This window comes from Nerophis ophidion, linkage group LG01, assembly GCF_033978795.1.
Source record: "Nerophis ophidion isolate RoL-2023_Sa linkage group LG01, RoL_Noph_v1.0, whole genome shotgun sequence".
NCBI classification, from domain to species: domain Eukaryota; kingdom Metazoa; phylum Chordata; class Actinopteri; order Syngnathiformes; family Syngnathidae; genus Nerophis; species Nerophis ophidion.
The window spans coordinates 87,563,515-87,586,330 of record NC_084611.1 but is presented as its reverse complement, the minus strand read 5'-3'; the positions used below and the strand labels follow the sequence as shown (position 1 = coordinate 87,586,330).

The following is a 22,816-nucleotide window of genomic DNA, read 5'->3' as shown; positions in this document are numbered from 1 at the left end:
TCTGTAAGTGCAAGTTAAAGCTCTAATATGCAAAGCAAAAGCCATTTATCAACAACATCCAGAAACGCCGCCGGCTTCTCTGGGCCCGAGATCATCTAAGATGGACTGATGCAAAGTGGAGAAGTGTTCTGTGGTCTGACGAGTCCACATTTCAAATTGTTTTTGGAAATATTCCACATCGGAAAAGCGAACCATCCAGACTGTTATCGATGCAAAGTGTAAAAGCCAGCATGTGTGATGGTATGGGGGTGCATTAGTGCCCAAAGCATGGGTAACTTACACATCTGTGAAGGCACCATTAATGCTGAAAGGTACATACAGCTTTTGGAACAACATATGCTGCTATTTAAGCACCGTCTTTTTCATGGACGCCTCTGCTTATTTCAGCAAGACAATGCCAAGCCACATTCAGCACGTGTTACAACAGCGTGGCTTTGTAAAAAAAGAGTGCGGGTACTTTCCTGGCCCGCCTGCAGTCTAGACCTGTCTCCCATGGAAAATGTGTGGCGCATTATGAAGCGTAAAATACGACAGCGGAGACCCCGGACTTTTGAACGACTGAAGCTCTACATAAAACAAGAATGGGAAAGAATTCCACTTTCAAAGCTTCAACAATTAAGTTTCCTCAGTTCCCAAACGTTTATTGAGTGTTGTTAAAAGAAAAGGTGATGTAACACAGTGGTGAACATGCCCTTTCCCAACTACTTTGGCACGTTTTGCAGCCATGAAATTCTAAGTTATTATAAAGTTTATGAGTTTGAACATCAAATATGTTGTCTTTGTAGCATATTCAACTGAATATGGCTTGAAAAGGATTTGCATGGTAGAGTGCTTGGCAGTACATCTAAGAAGGACAGCTCCAGACTGGAGAAACTGATCAGGCGGGCCGGTTCTACGATGGGAATAAAAGTGGACTAGAAGAGGACTCTGCGATGAGGTGGCGACGTGTCCAGGGTGTACCCCGCCTTCCGCCCGATTGTAGCTGAGATAGGCACCAGCGCCCCCAAAGGGAATAAGCGGTAAAAAATGGATGGATGGATATAAGAGGACTGTTGACAAACTAGTGAGCATCCTGGATGATACCAGTCACCCTCTGCATAGTGTTATCAGTATCCAGAGGAGCCTGTTCAGTTCTAGACTGCTTCATCCCAAGTGCAGGACTAATAGACTCAAAAACTCCTTTGTCCCACACGCCATTAGACTGTACAACTCCTCTCTGGGGCGGGGGCCAGGGGGTACTAGCATGACATTAGACTGTACAAGTCCTCTCTGGGGCGGGGGCCAGGGGGTACTAGCATGACATTAGACTGTACAAGTCCTCTCTGGGGCGGGGGCCAGGGGGTACTAGCATGACATTAGACTGTACAAGTCCTCTCTGGGGCGGGGGCCAGGGGGTACTAGCATGACATTAGACTGTACAACTCCTCTCTGGGGCGGGGGCCAGGGGGTACTAGCATGGCAGGAGATGCAAAACAATAACAGTGCAATACTTGTTCACAACATGCTCACTACTGCCTAGTTTCTCTTCTTATATTCTTATTTTACTGTTATATTTTTATTCTCATTGTTGCTTTTTTTTGTTGTTGTAATATTTGTATCTATTTTGTTTACATTTATACCCCATTATTTACTTTTTACATTTCAATCCTGTACACTGCTGCTGGAATTCAAATTTTCCTGAAGGAACTCTCCTTCATCGTTCGTTCGTTAGTTCCTTCGCTCGATCCATCTATCGACCAGCAGACAAGGTTAAAAAAATGTAACTCCACCAGGTCGTCGTGCCTTATTTGGAGTTTGTTGGTGTCTTCCAGTCTGTAGTACTTTAGTTCCTGTCTTGCGCCGTTATTTTGGTGGCCCTTCCTGTATTGTCGGTGTTTTCCTGTAGCAGCTTCATGTCTTCCTTTGAGCGCTACAAGTAAAGCTATGTACGTTGTTGCTATCCTTTGTGTGGACATTGTTGAATGTCAAGTCCCGTTTGGACGTACTTTGTGGACGCCGTAAGTTTTTGCTGTGGTCCAGCGTTCTGTCTCTGTTTACTTTGTAGCCGGTTCAGTTTGACTTTCGTTTTGCATAGCCTTTTCCTTTTGTTCATTTTGGGTTTAAGCACGACATGCCTTTCTACCTGCACGCCGCCTCCCGCTGTGCTCTGCGTGTTGGGATCACAACAAACCATCCTCGTCTCACCCGACACGTTCCGACGTTTACAAAGCAATACACTACCTACTGATATAGAGTTTTACGTGGTTATTTTACACAGCACAGACTCTAAGCAACGGCACATTATTGGCAGATTATAATTATTGATTTACAAAAAAAAATTTCAGCACACCAGACAAAATCTCACGGCACACTAGGGTGCCGCGGCACAGTGGTTGAAAAACACTGGTCTACATAACATGTAAAGTTGATCCTTTAAGTTAATTCTTTGGTATTCTGGCAACTTAGCTGGCAGTTTTTCCACCGTAAAAACAAATGTAGCATCTTTCCATTTAACAGTAATACAGCGTTAAAAACAACAACCCTGGATTTTACAGTCAAAAACTGACAGCTTGGTCAACAGAAATTTAACACAAAAAAACAGTAGCATTTTATTTTAGTTTACAGTCATATGTTGTAAAGAACAACGTAAAATTTGCCATTTTTATCAATTTGATGGGCAGTTTTCTGTAAAGTTAAGTATTTATTTTTGAGAGGTGCGTTCAAGTGTCTCAACCGTGATGGGTCAATTCTACATTCGTTAAAAAGGCACCAAGTTAATATGAACCTAAAAAATGTAAACAGCTGAGAGGTGCATTTATGTGTCTCAACCGTGATGGGTCAATTCTACATTCGTTAAAAAAGCATTTAGTTAATATGAAACTAAAACATGTAAACAGCTGAGAGGTGCGTTCAAGTGTCGCAACCGTGATGGGTCAATTCCACATTTGTTAAAAATGCATTTAGTTAATATGAACCTAAAACATATAAACAGCTGAGAGGTGCGTTCAAGTGTCTCAACCGTGATGGGTCAATTCTACATTGGTTAAAAATGCATTTAGTTAATATGAAACTAAAACATGTAAGCAGCTGATAATGTTGTTTGCTGTTGTGTTCCTTTTACTGCTATGCTTATCAGCTAAGGAGTGTAGTTTGGTGTGAAGAGCTGTCACGTGTACAGAACAAAAAGGCCACGTTTTGGTTGTATCTTTTGTATCTTTGAAGTGGCACTCCACCAGCACCAGGTGTACAACTTCAGGGCCCAGGTGACACAAATCATTTCCAGGTGTTTGCAGGCCAGGTAAAATGATATCGCGGGCCAGATCTGGCCCCCCTTGAGTTTGAGAACTGGGCCCTATATGGAAAATCTTGTAACGTTCTTTCCAGTAAACAGTAGATATTATTAGGACAGGAAAGTTGGATTTGACCCTTGAACACACCTTTTACTTGAGCTGCGTTCAAGAGTCTCAACCGTGATGGGTCAATTCTACATTCGTTAAAAAAGCATTTACTTAATATGATCCTAAAAGATGTAAGCAGCTGAGAGGTGCGTTGTAGTGTCTCAACCGTGATGGGTCAATTCTACATTTTTTTAAAAATGCATTTAGTTAATATGAACCTAAAAAATGTAAACAGCTGAGAGGTGCGTTCAAGTGTTTCAACCGTGATGGGTCAATTCTACATTCGTTAAAAATGCATTTACTTAATATGATCCTAAAACATGTAAACAAACAGCTGAGAGGTGCGTTCAAGTGTCTCAACTGGGATGGGTCAATTCTGCATTCGTTAAATATGCATTTACTTAATATGAACCTAAAACATGTAAACAAACAGCCGAGAGGTGCGTTCAAGTGTCTCAACCGTGATGGGTCAATTCTACATTCGATAAAAAAATTCATGTAATTAATATGATCCTAAAACATTTAAGCAGATGAGAGGTGCGTTCAAGTGTCTCAACCGTGATGGGTCAATTCTACATTCGTTAAAAATGCATTTAATTAATATGAACCTAAAACATGTAAACAAACAGCTGAGAGGTGCGTTCAAGTGTCTCAACCCTGATGGGTCAATTCTACATTCGATAAAAAAATTCATGTAATTAATATGATCCTAAAACATTTAAGCAGATGAGAGGTGCGTTCAAGTGTCTCAACCGGGATGGGTCAATCCTGCATTCGTTAAAAATGCACTTACTTAATAAGATCCTAAAACATTTAAGCAGCTGAGAGGTGCGTTCAAGTGTCTCAACTGTGATGGGTCAATTCTACATGTTTTTAAAAATGCATTTAGTTAATATGAACCTAAAAAATGTAAACAGCTGAGAGGTGCGTTCAAGTGTCTCAACCGTGATGGGTCAATTCTACATTCGTTAAAAATGCATTTAATTAATATGAACCTAAAACATGTAAACAAACAGCTGAGAGGTGCGTTCAAGTGTCTCAACCCTGATGGGTCAATTCTACATTCGATAAAAAAATTCATGTAATTAATATGATCCTAAAACATTTAAGCAGATGAGAGGTGCGTTCAAGTGTCTCAACCGGGATGGGTCAATTCTGCATTCGTTAAAAATGCACTTACTTAATAAGATCCTAAAACATTTAAGCAGCTGAGAGGTGCGTTCAAGTGTCTCAACTGTGATGGGTCAATTCTACATGTTTTTAAAAATGCATTTAGTTAATATGAACCTAAAAAATGTAAACAGCTGAGAGGTGCGTTCAAGTGTCTCAACCGTGATGGGTCAATTCTACATTCGTTAAAAATACATTTACTTAATATGAACCTAAAACATGTAAACAAACAGCTGAGAGGTGCGTTCAAGTGTCTCAACCGTGATGGGTCAATTCTACATTTGTTTTAAAATGCATTTAGTTAATATGAACCTAAAACATGTAAACAAACAGCTGAGAGGTGCGTTCGAGTGTCTCAACCGTGATGGGTCAATTCTACATTCGTTAAAAATTCATGTAATTAATATGATCCTAAAACATGTAAGCAGCTCAGAGGTGCGTTCAAGTGTCTCAATCAGGATGGGTTGATTCTGCATTCGTTAAAAATTAATATGATCCTAAAACATGTAAGCAGCTGAGAGGTGCGTTCAAGTGTCTCAACCGGGATGGGTCAATTTTGCATTTGTTAAAAATTAATATGATCCTAAAACATGTAAGCAGCTGAGAGGTGCGTTCAAGTGTCTCAACCGGGATGGGTCAATTCTACATTGGTTAAAAAGGCACTTAGTTAATATGAACCTAAATCATGTAAACAGCTGAGAGGTGCGTTCAAGTGTCTCAACCGTGTTGGGTCAATTCTACATTGGTTAAAAATGGACTTAGTTAATATGAACCTAAAACATGTAAACAGCTGAGAGGTGCGTTCAAGTGTCTCAACCGTGTTGGGTCAATTCTACATTGGTTAAAAATTGACTTAGTTAATATGAACCTAAAACATGTAAGCAGCTGATAATGTCGTTTGCTGTTGTGTTCCTTTTACTGCTATGCTTGTCGGCCACGGAGTGTAGTTTGGTGTCGTCAGGTGTCGCGTAAAGAGAAAAGTCCCCATGTTTTGTGTACCTTTGAAGCGGCACTCGGCCAGCACCATGTGTACAACTTCAGGGTCCAGGTGGCAGAACATCTCCCGCATGTTCCGGCTGATGTTCTGCCTGTCGTAGCCTTCTTTGCTGGGGGGGAAGTCGGACTCCATGTCGAGAGGGTAACCCTGACCGAGGCTTTCCTCCACTGGCTGCCCACCGGGGACTCTGGCCGGGCTTTGACTGCTTTTCTTCCTGCGAGGCATGACGCCTTCGACGAGGTCAACTCGTCACTTGCTAGCTCGCAGCTACGGCTAACTTGCGCCAGTCGCCGCTTCTCCTCGCATATTTACAGCGGCAAAAGGGAGACTCCGGGGGATAAAACATTACCCTCTCTCCATCTTAGAAAAAATAACAAAAAAAAAGGAATAATGGGTTATAATCTTAAGCCTGCAATAAGTGAAATGTACAACGTGACAACAAACTGTTAAATAATGGTCGACACCGGAAGTCGTAACACTGATTTCAAAGTAAAAGCTTTCAGTTGGCTACAATCATTGGCGCCGATCGACATTTCTGCCAGCGGGTGCTTGCTGTGTGTGTATTAGTGTTGTGCCGATACCAATATTTTGGGACCGGTAACTACTCGGTGGCCTAGTGGTTATAGCAGGGGTCGGGAACCTTTTTGGCTGAGAGAGCCAAAAAGCCAAATATTTTAAAATGTATTTCCGTAAGAGCCATATAATATCTTTTTTAACACTGAACACAACCAAATATGTGCATTCTTAAGTAAGACCAGCATTTCTAGAGTATAATAGGTCTCTTATTCTTTGTAATAACATTGATATTCTGAAGCTAACTGTGGAGGGGGCGTGGCCCGCGGGCCTGCAGCGAACTGGGGTGTGCCAGGACCGGCCTGGAAATCAGCGAGAGCTGCATAGATGGCCCACCTGAGCCTTGTTATCTAATCACCTGTCGCTCTGTTATAAGCAGCAGACCGGAGGAGAGACGGGGTTGGGGCTGGAGCCAGAGCGCGAGCAAGAACGAAAGAGAAAAAGACAATTGCTGGAAAGCAACTGAGAGACTTATTGAAAAATAAAACAATAGTGTAACCCTTAAACGGGCTCTCATGTCGGTGCTTGGTGGTCTGAAGAACGCCCAGGACGACAAGCCCCACACTAACCAATAATAAATAAATAACTTCTTAACGCAACTTCTTGAACAGGTGCGGTGGTAAACGGATGGATGGACTAAAAATGCATGGGAATGTTTTATGTTTTGAACATTATTTTTAACACTTATTACAAGTGGAATTATTCATTACTTATCATGTTAAGCAATGTCAGCTCAGATTTATCCGAGAGCCAGATGCAGTCATCAAAAGAACCACATCTGGCTCGCGAGCCATAGGTTCCCTACCCCTGGCTTAGAGTGTCTCCTCTGCAATAAGTAGATTGTGAGTTCAAACCCTGGCTGCGTCATACCCATCCATCCATTTCCTACCGCTTGTCCCTTTTTGGGGTCGCTGGAGCCTATCTCAGCTGCATCCGGGCGGAAGGCAGGATACACCCTGGACAAGTTGTTACCATATCGCAGCTTAGTCATACCATAGACCAGGGGTCACCAACCTTTTTGAAAGCAAGAGCTACTTCTTGGGTACTGATTAATGCCAAGGGCTACCAGTTTGATACACACTTCAATAAATTGCCAGAAATAGCCAATTTGATAAAGTTGGGTTGCAGCTTACTGCGGGGTCGTTCTCCCAGGAAGGCAGACGGACTACTCGGGACATGGCATTCAGGTAAAAACAGGATTTCATTTTAACTAAAAAAATATACAAACAAAAATCGCTCACAGCGGAGGCAGAACTCGGGCTAAGGAACAAAGCTAACGCATAAACAGACTAAGAACATAAATCAAACAAAACTTACTTGACATGGCATGAAGCAGGAAACTATGGCAAGGCATGAAACAAGTCAGCACAGGGCGACTGACTGGCAAAGACGAGCTTAAATACCGCCTCTGATTAGTGCTCGGGAAGCAGGTGAGCGGGCGTTTTGTCCACCAGAGACAGGTGGACAAAATGAGTAACCAAGGAAACCAGACAAGGGAGTGAAAAAAAACAGGAACTTAATAAAGTCCAAAGGACAAACAGCACATGGCCAAACAAAAACACGATCAACAGACATGACATTTGATTTATTATTGGTTAGCTTCAGAATAACAATGTTATTAAAAAGAATAAGAGACTTATTATACTCAAAAAATGTTGGTCTTACTTAAAAATGCACACATTTAGTTGTAGTCAGTGTTAAAAAATATGATATGGCTCTCACGGAAATACATTTGGAAATATTTGGCTTTCATGGCTCTCTCAGCCAAAAAGGTTCCCGACCCCTGGTCTAGTAAATACTAGGGCTGCGAATCTTTGGGTGGCCCACGATTCGATTCAATATCGATTCTTGGGGTCGCGGTTCGATTATTTATCGATTTTTTTTCGATTCAAGGCGATTCTCGATTCAAAAGGATTGTGTATTCATTCAATACATAGATTTCAGCAGGATCCACCTCAGTCTGCTGACATGCTAGCAGAGTAGTAGATTTAAAAAAAAAAAAAAAGCTTTTATAATTGTAAAGGACAATGTTTTATCAACTGATTGCAATAATGTAAATTTGTTGTAACTATTAAACGAACCAAAAATACGACTTATTTCATCTTTGTGAAAACATTGGACACAGTGTGTTGTCAAGCTTATGAGATGCCATGTAAGTGTAAGCCACTGTGACACTATTGTTCTTTTTTATTATTTTTATAAATGTCTAATGATAATGTCAATGAGGGATTTTTAATCACTGCTAAGCTGAAGTTATAACTAATATGATACTGTTGTTGATAATATCTTGCCGATTGTATTGTACCATATGTCCCGGCAAGAAATCTGCTTTCAAAAGACTCCGGCTTATTAGTGATTCCTAAAGCCCAAAATAAGTCTGCGGGCTATAGAGCGTTTTCCGTTCGGGCTCCAGTACTCTGGAATGCCCTCCCGGTAACAGTTCGAGATGCTACCTCAGTAGAAGCATTTAAGTCTCACCTTAAAACTCATCTGTATACTCTAGCCTTTAAATAGACCTCCTTTTTAGACCAGTTGATCTGCCGCTTCTTTTCTTTTTTCTCCTATGTCCCCTCCACAAGGAGGGGGTCCGGTCCGATGACCATGGATGAAGTACTGGCCGTCCAGAGTCGAGACCCAGGATGGACCGCTCGTCGGGACCCAGGATGGACCGCTCGCCTGTGTATCGGTTGGGGACATCTCTACGCTGCTGATCCGCCTCCGCTTGAGATGGTTTCCTGTGGACGGGACTCTCGCTGCTGTCTTGGATCCGCTTTGAACTGAACTCTCACGGCTGTGTTGGAGCCACTATGGATTGAACTTTCACAGTATTATGTTAGACCCGGAGGGCTTCACGGTGGCAGAGGGGTTAGTCCGTCTGCCTCACAATACGAAGGTCCTGCAGTCCTGGGTTCAAATCCAGGCTCGGGATCTTTCTGTGTGGAGTTTGCATGTTCTCCCCGTGAATGCGTTGGTTCCCTCCGGGTACTCCGGCTTCCTCCCACCTCCAAAGACATGCACCTGGGGATAGGTTGATTGGCAACACTAAATTGGCCCTAGTGTGTGAATGTTGTCTGTCTATCTGTGTTGGCCCTACGCTGAGGTGGAGACTTGTCCAGGGTGTACCCTGCCTTCCGCCCGATTGTAGCTGAGATACGCGACCCCAAAAGGGAACAAGCGGTAGGAAATGGATGGATGGATGGATGTTAGACCCGCTCGACATCCATTGCTTTCGGTCCCCTAGAGGGGGGGGGGGTTGCCCACATCTGAGGTCCTCTCCAAGGTTTCTCATAGTCAGCATTGTCACTGGCGTCCCACTGGATGTGAATTCTCCCTGCCCACTGGGTGTGAGTTTTCCTTGCCCTTTTGTGGGTTCTTCCGAGGATGTTGCAGTCGTAATGATTTGTGCAGTCCTTTGAGACATTTGTGATTTGGGGCTATATAAATAAACATTGATTGATTGATTGAATATTCATTTTCGTTTCACTACTTTTGGTTTGTTCTGTGTCATGTTTTTTATTGCAGTTCTGAGTGTTGCTGAGTCAGGTTTGGTTGTGGAATTGGATTGCATTGTTATGGTAGGAGTCTTGTTCACGAGTGAGGGAAGAGTGGATCGTGAGATCGACAGGCGGATCGGTGCGGCGTCTTCAGTAATGCGGACGTTGTACCGATCCTTTGTGGTGAAGAAGGAGCTGAGCCGGAAGGCAAAGCTCTCAATTTACCGGTCGATCTACGTTCCCATCCTCACCTATGGTCATGAGCTTTGGGTCATGACCGAAAGGATAAGATCATGGGTACAAGCGGCCCAAATGAGTTTCCTCCGCCGTGTGGCGGGGCTCTCCCTTAGAGATAGGGTGAGAAGCTCTGCCATCCGGGAGGAACTCAAAGTAAAGCCGCTGCTCCTCCACATCGAGAGGAGCCAGATGAGGTGGTTCGGTCATCTGGTCAGGATGCCACCCGAACGCCTCCCTAGGGAGGTGTTTAGGGCACGTCCAACCGGTAGGAAGCCACGGGGAAGACCAAGGACACGTTGGGAAGACTATGTCTCCCGGCTGGCCTGGGAACACCTCGGGATCCCCCGGGAAGAGCTAGACGAAGTGGCTGGGGAGAGGGAAGTCTGGGTTTTCCTGCTTAGGCTGTTGCCCCCGCGACCCGACCTCGGATAAGCGGAAGAAGATGGATGGATGGATGGATGGATGGATTCTGAATCGCACAACGTGAGGATTGCGATTCGTATTCAAATCGATTTTTTCCCACACCTCTAGTAAATACTATTTAATGGCATAAAAATAAACACAGTTTGTGAACCAAAAACTGTTGATATCATTTAAAAAATTTTTTTTACACATTTTAATTCACTTTTTTAAATTTTTTTCTTGATATTTTCTGTATCCCAGAGGGGTTACTTCTTGTTCCCGCCAGGTATTTTCCCGTGTAGTACCCCATCAAGACAAAGGGGGGCGCTCCACGCTTAGCCCTCACACGGATAGCAGGGACTGAACGGACCGAGCTTTGTGCCGAAAACTAAACCTAACCTGTGTCAGACTAATGAATTAAATCGGCCATCCTGAGAGGTAAATACTGGCAATGGGGGTTTAATTCGCAGTGTTGGAGAAGCATTCGCGCGGGGGAGGCGAGTTATCCGGCAGAAGAAGGCTGAGGCGGCAGCAGCTCGGCAGCAACTAGCGGCGGATGCGTCCAAGTGTAAAAAACACTGCCTTAAGTACACTCGCTTCATGTTTAAACTCCTCAAAGTTGTTGCGTTTGTCGGGGAGCCCGGCCCGGGACTGTCCGGGGCGGATATTCAGGCGTCAGGCGCACTTAAACGCAAGTGTGCTTGTGTATGGACGGAGATGTGATGGCTTGCGGCCTACACTTTGTAACTAGCCTGCTAGCATGCTAACACACGCTAGCAGCTGTTAGCTTAGCATCTCGCCGTGCTTCCCGCTAAATGCTAGCATCAAGCTCAGTCATGTTTGCACCTTGCTAACCTACTTCCTCACCTGACAGCACACCTGTTGTCTCTCACCGGACGTAAACACTACCGTTTGGCGCGTACGGTGTTCAGGTGCATCCGTAGCGATGGAGCTAATAATGTGTACAAACCCCGTTTCCATATGAGTTGGGAAATTGTGTTTGATGTAAATATAAACAGAATATAATGATTTGCAACGCATACTCAGTTGAATGCACTACAAAGACAAGATATTTGATGTTCATACTCATAAACCTTATTTTTTTTTTGCAAATAACAATTAGAATTTCATGGCTGCAACACATGCCAAAGTAGTTGGGAAAGGGCATGTTCACCACTGTGTAACATCACCTTTTCTTTTAACAACACTTAATAAACGTTTGGGAACTGAGGAAACTAATTTTTGAAGTTTGAAAGTGGAATTCTTTCTCATTCTTGTTTTAATGTAGAGCTACAGTCGTTCAACAATTCTGGGTCTCCGCTGTCGTACTTTACGCTTCATAATGCGCCACATTTTCCATGGGAGACAGGTCTAGACTGCAGGCGGGCCAGGAAAGTACCCGCACTCTTTTACTATGAAACCACGCTGTTGTAACACGTGGCTTGGAATTGTCTTGCTGAAATAAGCAGGGGTGTCCATGATAACGTTGCTTGGATGACAACATATGTTGCTCCAAAACCTGTATGGACCATTCAGCATTAATGGTGCCTTCACAGATGTGTAAGTTACCCATGCCTTGGCCACTAATACACCCCCATAACATCACAGATGCTGGCTTTTGAACTTTGCGCCTATAACAATCCGGATGGTTATTTTCCTCTTTGTCCGGGGGACACCACGTCCACAGTTTCCAAATATGATTTGAAATGTAGACTCGTCAGGCCACAGAACACTTTTCCACTTTGCATCAGTCCATCGTCGATGAACTCGGGCCCAGCAAAGCCGGCGGCGTTCCTTGTTGTTTTTGATGAATGGGTTTTGCTTTGCATAGTAGAGTTTTAACTTGCACTTACAGATGTAGCGACCAACTGTAGTTACTGACAGTGGTTTTCTGAAGTGTTCCTGAGCCCATGTGGTGATATCCTTTAGAGATTGATGTCGGTTTTTGATGCAGTACCGCCTGAGGGATCAAAGGTCCATAATATAATCGCTTACGTGCAGTGATTTCTCCAGATTTTCTGAACATTTTGATGATTTTACGGACCGTAGATGGTAAAATCCCTAAATTCCTTGCAATAGCTCGTTGAGAAATTTTGTTCTAAAACTGTTCGACAATTTGCTTACAAATTGGTGACCCTCGCCCCGTCCTTGTTTGTGGATTACTTAGCATTTCATGGAAGCTGTTTTTATAGCCAATCATGGCACCCACCTGTTCCCAATTAGCCTGCACACCTGTGGGATGTTCCAAATAAGTGTTTGATGAGCATTTCTCAACTTTATCAGTATTTTTTGCCACCTTTCCCAACTAATTTGTCACGTGTTGCTGGCATCTAATTCTAAAGTTAATGATTATTTGCAAAAAAAAAATGTTGATCAGTTTGAACATCAAATATGTTGTCTTTGTAGCATATTCAACTGAATATGGGTTGAAAAGGATTTGCAAATCATTGTATTCTGTTTATATTTACATCTAACACAATTTCCCAACTCATATGGAAACGGGGTTTGTACATTCTCGCCTAAATGTCCGCTTAAATGTCCATTCCGACAGTTTGTTTTGGGAACTGGAGGACAAAAAGAGTGACTAAAAGGCGGTTTCCTGCGGGAGTGTGATGTTGAACTTTTTTTTGTTTTCCGGCACGTAGAGGCCAGCAGAAGACGGTGTGGACCAGACGTCAACAAGCATGGAGTTCCCGCAACAACAGAAGCCGGCGGGGGACGGCAAGATCTTCTACCCGCCCGGAGTCAAGGAGATCACGGACAAGATCAGCAACGATGAGGTGGTCAAGCGGTTAAAGGTGTGTGCGTGTCTTTCTGCCGACACCGAATCTTCCTCTAACTTTGTAAACTAGCCCCGACATTATGTTGTCATGGGGCGGTATAACCCGGTTGGTAGAGTGGCAGTGCCATGGGTTCCAGGTTCGATCCACCGTCCTAGTCACTGCCGTTGTGTCCTTGGGCAAGGCACTTTACCCACCTGCTCCCAGTGGCTCGCACACTGGTTTACATGTTACTTAGATATCGGGTTTCACTATGTTAAAGCGCTTTGAGTCACTAGAGAAAAGCGCTATATAAATATAATTCACTTCATGTTTAGAACGCATGTTTTCAAACTGTTAAAGGTGACCGATGATGATTCTAATCTACATTTAACACACTTCTGTGTGGTTTAGATCCGTGTTATTCAACCACTGTGCCGCGGCACACACTACGTGAAATAGAGTCTGGTGTGCCGTGCGAGATGATCTTATTTCTCCTATTTGGCAGCACGGTGGTATAGGGGTTAGTACATGTGCCTCACAATATGAAGGTCCTGAGTAGTCCTGAGTTCAATCCCGGGCTCGGCATCTTTCTGTGTGGAGTTTGCTTGTTCTCCCCATGACTGCGTGGGTTCCCTCCGGGTGCTTCCTCCCACTTCGATTGGCAACACTAAATGCTCCCTAATGTGTGAATGTTAAAGTTAACGTACCAATGATTGTCACACACACACTAGGTGTGGCGGGATTATTCTCTGCCTATCAGCCTTGATCACCCCCTGGGAGGTGAGGAGAGCAGTGAGCAGCAGCGGTGGCTTTGCCCAGGAATAATTCTTGGTGTTTTAACCCCCAATTCCAACCCTTTATGTTGAGTTCCAAGCAGGGACGTAATGGGTCCCTTTTTCATAGTCTTTGGTATGACTTTGGATGGTATGTGAATGTTGTCTGTCTATCTGTGTTGGCCCTGCGGTGAGGTGGCGACTTATCCAGGGTGTACACCGCCTTCCACCCGAATACAGCTGAGATAGGCTCCAGCACCCCCCACGCCTCCAAAAGGGACAAGCGGTAGAAAATGAATAGATTAATGGGTTAAAAAAATTATTTGCAAACCAGTAATTATAGTCTGCAAATGATGTGTGTTGTTGTTGAGTGTCGGTGCTGTAGCTGGCCAGAGTAACCGTGTAATACTCTTCCATTGCTCTGTAGAAGTCGGAAACAGCGGGAGGCAGGGTGCAGGTAAAAAGGTGTCTAATGCTTAAACCAAAAATAAACAAAAGGTGAGTGCCTCTAAGAAAAGGCATTGAAGCTTAGCGAAGGCTATTTCAGAACAAAACTAAAACTGAACTGGCGACAAAGTAAACAAAAACAGAATGTTGGACAACAGCAAAGACTTACTGTGGAGTAAAGACGGCGTCCACATTGTACATCCGAACATGACATGACAATCAACAATGTCCCCACAAAGAAGGATAAAACAACTGAAATATTGTTGACTGCTAAAACAAAGTAGATGCGGTAAACATCGCTCAAAGGAAGACATGAAGCTGCTACAGGAAAATACCAAAAACGAGAAAAAGCCACCAAAATAGGAGGGCAAGACAAGAAGTAAAATACTACACAGAGGAAAACAGCGAAAAAGTCCAAGTAAGTCAGGGTGTGATGTGACAGGTGGTGACAGTACACCTACTTTGAGACAAGAGCTATAGTCATGCATGCTTGGTTGTGCTTTAAAGTCATATCCAACAATTGTGACAACGACTTTTTACTGTCAACTGAGTTTCGATTTTGAATGATTTCTGCTGGTGGTGTCCTCCACATTTTTTCAACCCCAAAAATGTGCTTTGGGTCAAAAAAGGTTGAAAAACACTGCTCTAGAACAGTATTTTTCACTCACTGTGCCGTGAGATACAGTCTGGTGTGCGGTGGGAGATAATGTAATTTCACCTAATATATTTTTTTGCAAACCAGTAATTATAATCAGTTGTTGACTGTCTGTGCTGTCTAGAGCTCGGCAGAGTAACCGCGTAATACTCTTCCATATCAGTAGGTGGCAGCAGGTAGCCAATTGCTCTGTAGATGTCGGGAACATGGTTTGTCGTGATCACAATATGCAGACGGCAGTGGGAGGCAGTGTGCATGTAAAAGGTTTCTAACGCTTAAACCAAAAATAAACAAAAGGCGAGTGCCGTTAAGAAAAGGCATTGAAGCTTTGGGATGGCTATGCAAAACAAAACTAAAACCGAACTGGCTGCAAAGTAAACGAAAACAGAATGGTGGACGACAGCAAAGACTTGAAGCGTGTGGAGCAGACGGCGTCCACAAAGTACATCTGTACATGACAATCAATATCCAACAGGAGAGAACGACTTTTTATTGTCAATATCGGCTGCTGAGTTTCATTTTTTTATGTTTTCTGCTGGTGGTGTGCCTCGGGATTTTTTCAATGAAAAAAATGTGCCTTGGCTCAGAAAAGGTTGAAAAACACTGATTCAAATGATAAGTATTGGATATGCGTTGGTGTAAATGTGGAAAAACAAGATCTGAAGTGTCGAAATTAAGTCTGCATTTGACCCATCCTCTCTTGAGGTTGAGGAGCAGTGGGCAGCCATCGTGTAGCGTACTGTATCGGCTTCTTGGTCAGTGAAGCATCCATGTGTGCGCAATGTGACCGTCTTGTTCCTGCCCAAAGACACAACGGCAGTGACAGGAACAGGTGTCAGCAACACAAAATGTTGAAAGAGCCATAACTTGGATTTTTGAGCCCGAACGTAAGGAGGATGATCCCAAAATTTTAGAAGTTGTGTGCTGAACAGATGCAGATCATTGATTTACTAAGCATCACGTAGCTTTATTGCTAAGTGCTTAACAAGATATACAAACTACAAACATAATAAAACAATAGCTCACTTTACAATTGCCAACTGATGGGATGTTTATATCTTCCCGTTTAGATGAAGAATTATTCATAATCCTCATTAAAGGTGGGAATCTATGGGAAATCACGATGCCTCGGTAATCGCCATGTGTATGTGTTGTTAGGGCTTACAAGAGCAATCCGTTTTTTGCTTTGGTTTCAGCAGCTGCAGGTGTTTGTACTACAAATAAATGGTAGTAATGGTGACAGCTGTAAAACCCCCCACAGTTAGTATTACCTTTTTGAATTATGATTACTAAATGTTATTGATAAGCAGACGTTGATGAAATTATGGAGACCAATCAGCGTTAGCCATCTTAAATGCTAACATGTAAACAAGAGACATTAAGGTCTTTCCCCATGAAGAAACGTCTTCCCCAATCTAAAACTTGTATACACAAATGACTGTCTAAACAACTGCACTACTGTATTCACATTCAACAGAAAAGCGGTGCTGTTTATGCACAAAGTTATTGATTGAAATCCCACAGTGTCAAGTTGAAACACACGGACTCCTTTCAACAGGAAGTGTGCAACCAGCGTTCCTGTTCGGTCCCCCTGTCACACCCATGTGTGTCTGCTCTTGAACGGGTTTGTGCTTGGGGACGGCGTGGCGAAGTTGGTAGAGTGGCCGTGCCAGTAATCTGAGGGTTACTGGTTCAATCCCCACCTTCTACCATCCTGGTCACGTACGTTGTGTCCTTGGGCAAGACACTTCACCCTTGCTCCTGATTGGGCCTGGTTAGCGCCTTGCATGGCAGCTCCCGCCATCAGTGTGTGAATGTGTGTGTAAGATGGGTGAATGTGGAAATACTGTCAAAGCGCTTTGGGCTTTTTAAAAAGGGGTAGAAAAGCGCTATACAAGTACAACAATTTACCATTTTTGCTGTAAATTAAATGTTGTATTGTGCGGTGACAATAAAGTGCCTTCCTTCTTCCTACTGTTGAGTGAGAGAGAACTCTCACAATTTCAACATTTGTTGACAGCTTACGTATGGAAAGTGCTAGAGTAACTGTCTGGTAAATGTCTTTGCTGATCATGGTGCTTTTGGTTTGGATGTAAAACAAGCTTTACTTGTGTATAGGGGTGTAACGTTACGTGTATTTGTATTGAACCGTTTCGGTACAGGGGTTTCGGTCCGGTTCGGTGGTGTACCGAACGAGTTTCCACACAAACATATTAAGTAGCCACCTATGCTTAAGTCTTAACAAGCTGTTCCATTCCATTCTGCCTCTGTTAGCACCCAGCATTGTCCCACCCACACAACCATCTGATTGGTTTCACGCAAAGCGGTAACAGCCAATCAGCAGTGCGTGTTCAGAGCGATAAGAGCCAATCAGCAGTGCGTATTAAGAGCGCACGTGTGTGCGTGTGTTACGACAGCAAAGCCCTGTCTGTTTTGATTGAGCTGTGTTGAAGCAGCAAAAAAGGACATGATGTTAAATGAAGAGTTTCTGTCTGTGAGAGTTGATATAATAATGTAAGTGCATCATTAAGCCTACATGAACTCAATGGTGTTCAGGGATGAATAGTCTCTCCTATTGCTATTGTACTATTTTTTCAGCTATAGTTACATGAATCCTTAGTAATGTGGCAGCTGAGTTTTGAATGGCAGGGTCCCTGCTGTCACATGTTGATACAAATATAACATTGATACAAATAATAAAAATCAACTGCAGGCTACCCAAATGCTGTAATAAATTAAGCATGATGAGTTGACTTGAAACTGTTTAATGTTGCACTTTTTATATGTAGAAGAAAGAAAAGTTTTGTCATTTTATTTTTTCTGAGCGACAACATGAGGTAGTTTAATGTTGATTAATGTGGGCAGAATTATTATAGTGTTCCCAGGATATAGCCATTGTTTACAAATTTGGTAAATAAATAACCCAAAAATGTATATTTTGCTGTTTCTTACTGTACTGAAAATGAACCGAACCGTGACCTGTAAACCGAGGTATGTACTTAACCCACATTTTTGTGTACCGTTACACCCCTACTTGTGTAGCTACTTGAGAGAAGCATGATTGCATATTTTATTAGTCATTTTTGGATTAACATTGGACCTTGTGTTGAAGATGTTTATACAAGTCTTTGGAGGGACTTTTGTGTTTTTATGACTCCATTGTATTCTGCCAATGTTTGTGGAGACAGTGGGACCATGGGAAACATGTTTAGAGTATATCTGAAGGTGGTGTACAATCCAAGTGTACGCGGATTCAATACCCACATGGTTTCTCAGTGTAGGCAGCTAATGTGTTAGCAGCGTGAGTGTGTCTTCTTCTGCTAAGTGAAGGTGTTTTGTCATGCGCTGCAGTCTGTTTGCACCCCCCCCCCCCCCCCTGCCTCCTGCGCTTTCTCATACGTTTGTCAAATATTAAACTATCTGCCCAGTACACTGACATATGTAGTGATGTGACAGTAATAGGGCTGCAACTAACGATTAATTTGATAATCGATTAATCTGTTGATTATTACTTCGATTAGTAATCGGATAATCATCGTCCCACTGGGTGTGAATTCTCCCTGCCCACTGGGTGTGAGTTTTCCTTGCCCTTATGTGGGTTTTTCCGAGGATGTTGTAGTCTTAATGGTTTGTACAGTCCTTTGAGACATTTGTGATTTAGGGCTATATAAATAAACATTGATTGATTGATTGATTGATTGAATAAAAGAGACAAACTATATTTCTATCCTTTTCGATACTTTATTTTAAAAAACAGCATACTTAGACTTAGATAAACTTTAATGATCCACAAGGGAAATTGTTCTGGCACCATGTCCTTTTGACTTACCAAATAAAACAAAGCAAGTGTTACAAAAATGTTTTTTTTTTTTAATAAAGTGCACCATTGTCCTGCACAATAGCAATAATTTTGCTTAGGGGAATTTCAAACCTGGCTACTACCTATTCCAACCATTCTGCAATGTTGGATGCTGAATGTCTTTCCTCTAGTGGCATGGTCGTAAGGCAGAAGGACTTTATGTTCCATTCCTCTCCAATGTAGTGGCATGTATTGCCAAGGTAGGCTACACTTGTCCACACATCAGTAGTGAGAGCAATTTTGCTCTGGGTGGCTTTTATGTCAGTTTACACTGCATGGAATGTCCGCTCGTACTTCCTCTCCATCAGTTTGGTAAAATGGTTCCTCGAAGGACGAGTGTAACCAGGGTTGAGGACGTGAATCATTTGTCTAAAACCTTCATCCTCCATCATTGATAGTCGCCTCATGTCAGTTACCAACATAATAAGGATAGCATCAGTCAATGCAGCCGCTTGCTGTGGTGTGCACACCTTCCTTTGTACCAAGTCTCTAATGCTGGCTTCTTTCTTTCTGAAATGAGAGAAACCATATTATGAATGTACATAGTGGCATCATTTACATGAAACTCAATACATACCCAGTTGATTCCATTAATAATTTCGGACGTAAAAGACAAATACGCCACCACATTAAAAAAAACAGCTAAATTAAATAAATGGACATTGGAGTTGCTAAATACAACAATAACAACACATAAATGTAACTCATCAGATCAAAACTGGATCAGATATAGTACACCTTTCTGTTCTGAAAGAATTCACTTCAGGCTACCTCTCAATAAAAGCATGAAATATTCCAGCACCTTCATAACATTTAGTTATACTAAAGCGTCACTCAAGTCTAAATAGATTTATATAGCTTCATTGGGCCTGGCTATGTTGATCCATTATCAAACCAACCTGAGATATTTGTCAGTTGCTGCTGCGCTGCCTTAAAAAAAATCTCCTCGTTAACAAAAGATTAAAAAAACACAAAGACGGACCCAACGGATCAATATACTCGGACTATGCCTATAAAAAAGTTACGTACTGTGAGTTCTCTTCATCCATGGCTCCTCGGGTGCTGCCGAAGCAATGTTGTCCTTCCTTGCCACGCGATGTCCATGCTGCATGTTTTGCAGGAAATTTCTTCTCTGAAGTCTTTAAAGTAAAGTGTTCCGACACTTTTGACGACTTGGATCGTACTCTTTTCTCCATTGAAGCAATAACCTCGAGATGTTTCTCCGCTGAACTATCCGTACTGTTTCCCTCCGCCATTTTTGAGACGGTGTGGTTACGTGAGCTAGACATGACACATCATTGGCTGGCTCACCGCCACCAAATGAGACGTATCCTGAGCGCCGCCCTGGCGCTGTTTTCTACTGATTTTGTACATATTTTGATTGTTTTTCAGCTGTTTCTAAATGTTGCAGTTTATAACAATCATTGGTACTTTAACTTTAATAAAGGTATGCGCATTGCATACATCCAATGAATCGATGACTAAATTAATCGCCAACTATTTTTATAATCGATTTTGATCGATTTAATCAATTAGTTGTTGCACCCCTAGACGGTATGAACATTTCTTATCTCGGTTATTGTGACCAAAATAATCACGGTTATAATTATTATTGCAGAATTTGTAAATCTCCTCAAAATTTTCAAAAATTACTTGGACTGAAATCTTTTATCCAAGTTTGATTTAAAAACAAAACAAATTAACACATTCAAAATGATGTCCTGGGCAGCACGGTGGAACACGGGTTAGTACGTGTGCCTCACAATATGAAGGTCCTGAGCTCGGCATCGTTCTGTGTGGAGTTTGCATGTTCTCACCATGACTGCGTGGGTTCCCTCCGGGTACGCCGGCTTCCTCCCACCTCCAAAGACATGCACCTGGGGATAGGTTGATTGGCAACACTAAATGGTCCCTAGTGTGTGAATGTGAGTGTTGTCTATCTGTCTGTGTTGGCCCTGTGATGAGCTGGCGACTTGTCCAGGGTGTACGATGCCTTCCACCCGAATGCAGCTGGGATAGGCTCCAGCACCCCCTGTGGTAGAAATTGGATGGATGGTAAATGATGTCTTTTTGTAGAATTTTACATAACTGTTTTATATACCTAAAGTAGAAATTGTGAATGAGAAAGCAATACAAGCATTATGAACAATACAAAGTTAAAGTTAAAGTACCAATGATTGTCACACACATACTATATGTGGCGAAATTATTCTCTGCATTTGGCCCATCATTTTTATAGTCTTTGGTATGACTCGGCCGGGATTTGAACTCACGACTTACCGATCTCAGGGCGGACACTCTAACCACTAGGCCACTGAGTAGTACTGAATAACGCCACACCTGTATATTTTGATGTGCCCTTGTTACGGCTGGTGCGCCGTTTTGTCATCATCGAATTGAACGCAGGCTGTGAAGATTGTGTATTCGATGTGAGAGGTGTCACTCCTCTTTATTTTTGTTGGCCAAACTGTTGTACTGATAGGAGACGTTGGAGAAGAACAAAACGTGTTTTATTTTGATACCAGAAATTAAACACCAAGTTTTGATTTTTACATGTGCTTTTTTTAATGTCACAAAGGTATTACTTTAAAAAACATTCATGTGACAGAGCTTTTTGTTAGTCTGTTTTTGTGTATTGTTAATTCCTATATGAAATATTTCTGTTCAAACTCTTAATGGATCTGTCCCGATATATGTACATATAAATGTACATAACTTAAAAAAATATTACAAAAAAATAACCTCCTCTATTAAAATGTAAAAATAGAGATAGAGGCATCATTTAATGATAAAATGCTGACAAGTTTATATTTTTAATGAATAAAACAAACTTATGTATTTGTCTTTAGATATATGGATAATGTTTATCTATGGGGGACAGTGTGGCGCGGTTGGGAAAGTCGCCGTACCCGCAATCTGAGGATTCCTGGTTCGATCCCCACCTGCTACCAACCTCATCACGTCCTTGAGCAAGACACTTCACCCTTGCTCCTGATGGGTGGTTGTTAGGGCCTTGCATGGCAGCTCCCGCCATCAGTGTGTGAATGTGTGTGTGAATGTGGAAAAAGTGTCAAAGCGCTTTGAGTACCTTGAAGGTAGAAAAGCGCTATACAAGTATAACCCATTTACCATTTACAGTCTTTTTATTAGACATTACACATGACATGATGGTAATACGTTTACACCCCAACAGTGCTTTACCTAACAATCTGTAATCATTATTTAAATATTGATAACAATAATCTTAATTATTACTTTGGCCATAATTGGCAGCCCTAGATCTCATACGTGAACACTATTTTGATCTTTTTGGACAAAAAGTGCAGTTACGTCTCATGGCCATCAGGTGCCATCTTTCAACATTCTTAATGTATGTGTGCATATGTACAGTCGTGGTAAAATGTTTACATACACTTGTAAGGAAAATAATGTCATGGCTGTCTTGTGTTTCCATTATTTTCTACAACTCTTATTTTTTTGTGATGTAGTGATTGGAGCACATACTTGTTGGTCACAAAAAACATTCATGAAGTTTGCCTCTTTTATGAATTTATTATGGCTCTATTGGCTGGTTTCATCTTTTCCAGGTGATGGTGGCTTATCAAGTACCTTACCTTTGGTTTGCAGCCGGACTAAAAGCGAACCGGTGTAACAGCCGCCCGCACCCACTCAATTTGAGGGGGAAAAAACTAAATTTTTCCATATATTAGCCGCACCAGACTGTAAGCATATGTACATTGCAATATTAGTTATTTACACATAAAACTTCTGTAAATGTTTATTTACTTACAGCATCTTAATTTTTTCCAAACGGTACCTGAAACACGGCAGTAAAACGGCTGATTAAACATAACAGAAGTCATTTTCATGAACCCACTATCTGCGGAAGCTAGTAAGTACCCATATTTTCCAGACCATAGGGCGCACTTGATTATAAGGCGCACTGCCGATGAATGATCCTATTTCATATGTAAGGCTCACCGGATTATAAGGTGCATTAAAGGAGTCATGTTATAATTTTTTTTTTCTAAACCTAAAAGACTTCCTTGTGGTCTACATAACATGTAATG

At 42.3% G+C, this 22,816-nt stretch overlaps 2 protein-coding genes across 4 annotated transcripts in view; one reads left to right on the top strand and one right to left on the bottom strand.

Annotated features, from left to right (window-relative positions):
* LOC133561249 (NEDD4-binding protein 2-like) overlaps positions 1–6,030 on the bottom strand; it is a 32,686-nt gene extending 26,656 nt beyond the window's left edge. The window contains exon 1 of the mRNA XM_061914602.1: positions 5,547–6,030. Within this exon, the coding sequence (XP_061770586.1) occupies positions 5,547–5,769 (223 nt within the window). The 5' untranslated portion in view covers positions 5,770–6,030. The remainder of the gene's footprint in view (positions 1–5,546) is intronic.
* LOC133561254 (sister chromatid cohesion protein PDS5 homolog A-like) overlaps positions 5,604–22,816 on the top strand; it is a 59,264-nt gene continuing 42,051 nt past the window's right edge. Inside the window, exons 1-2 of one of the 3 annotated variants that reach the window (XM_061914629.1) lie at positions 5,604–5,784; positions 12,896–13,048. In XM_061914629.1, coding sequence (XP_061770613.1) covers positions 12,935–13,048 — 114 coding nt within the window. In that variant the 5' untranslated portion in view covers positions 5,604–5,784; positions 12,896–12,934. The other 2 variants (XM_061914624.1, XM_061914615.1) reach the window with 2 other exon arrangements.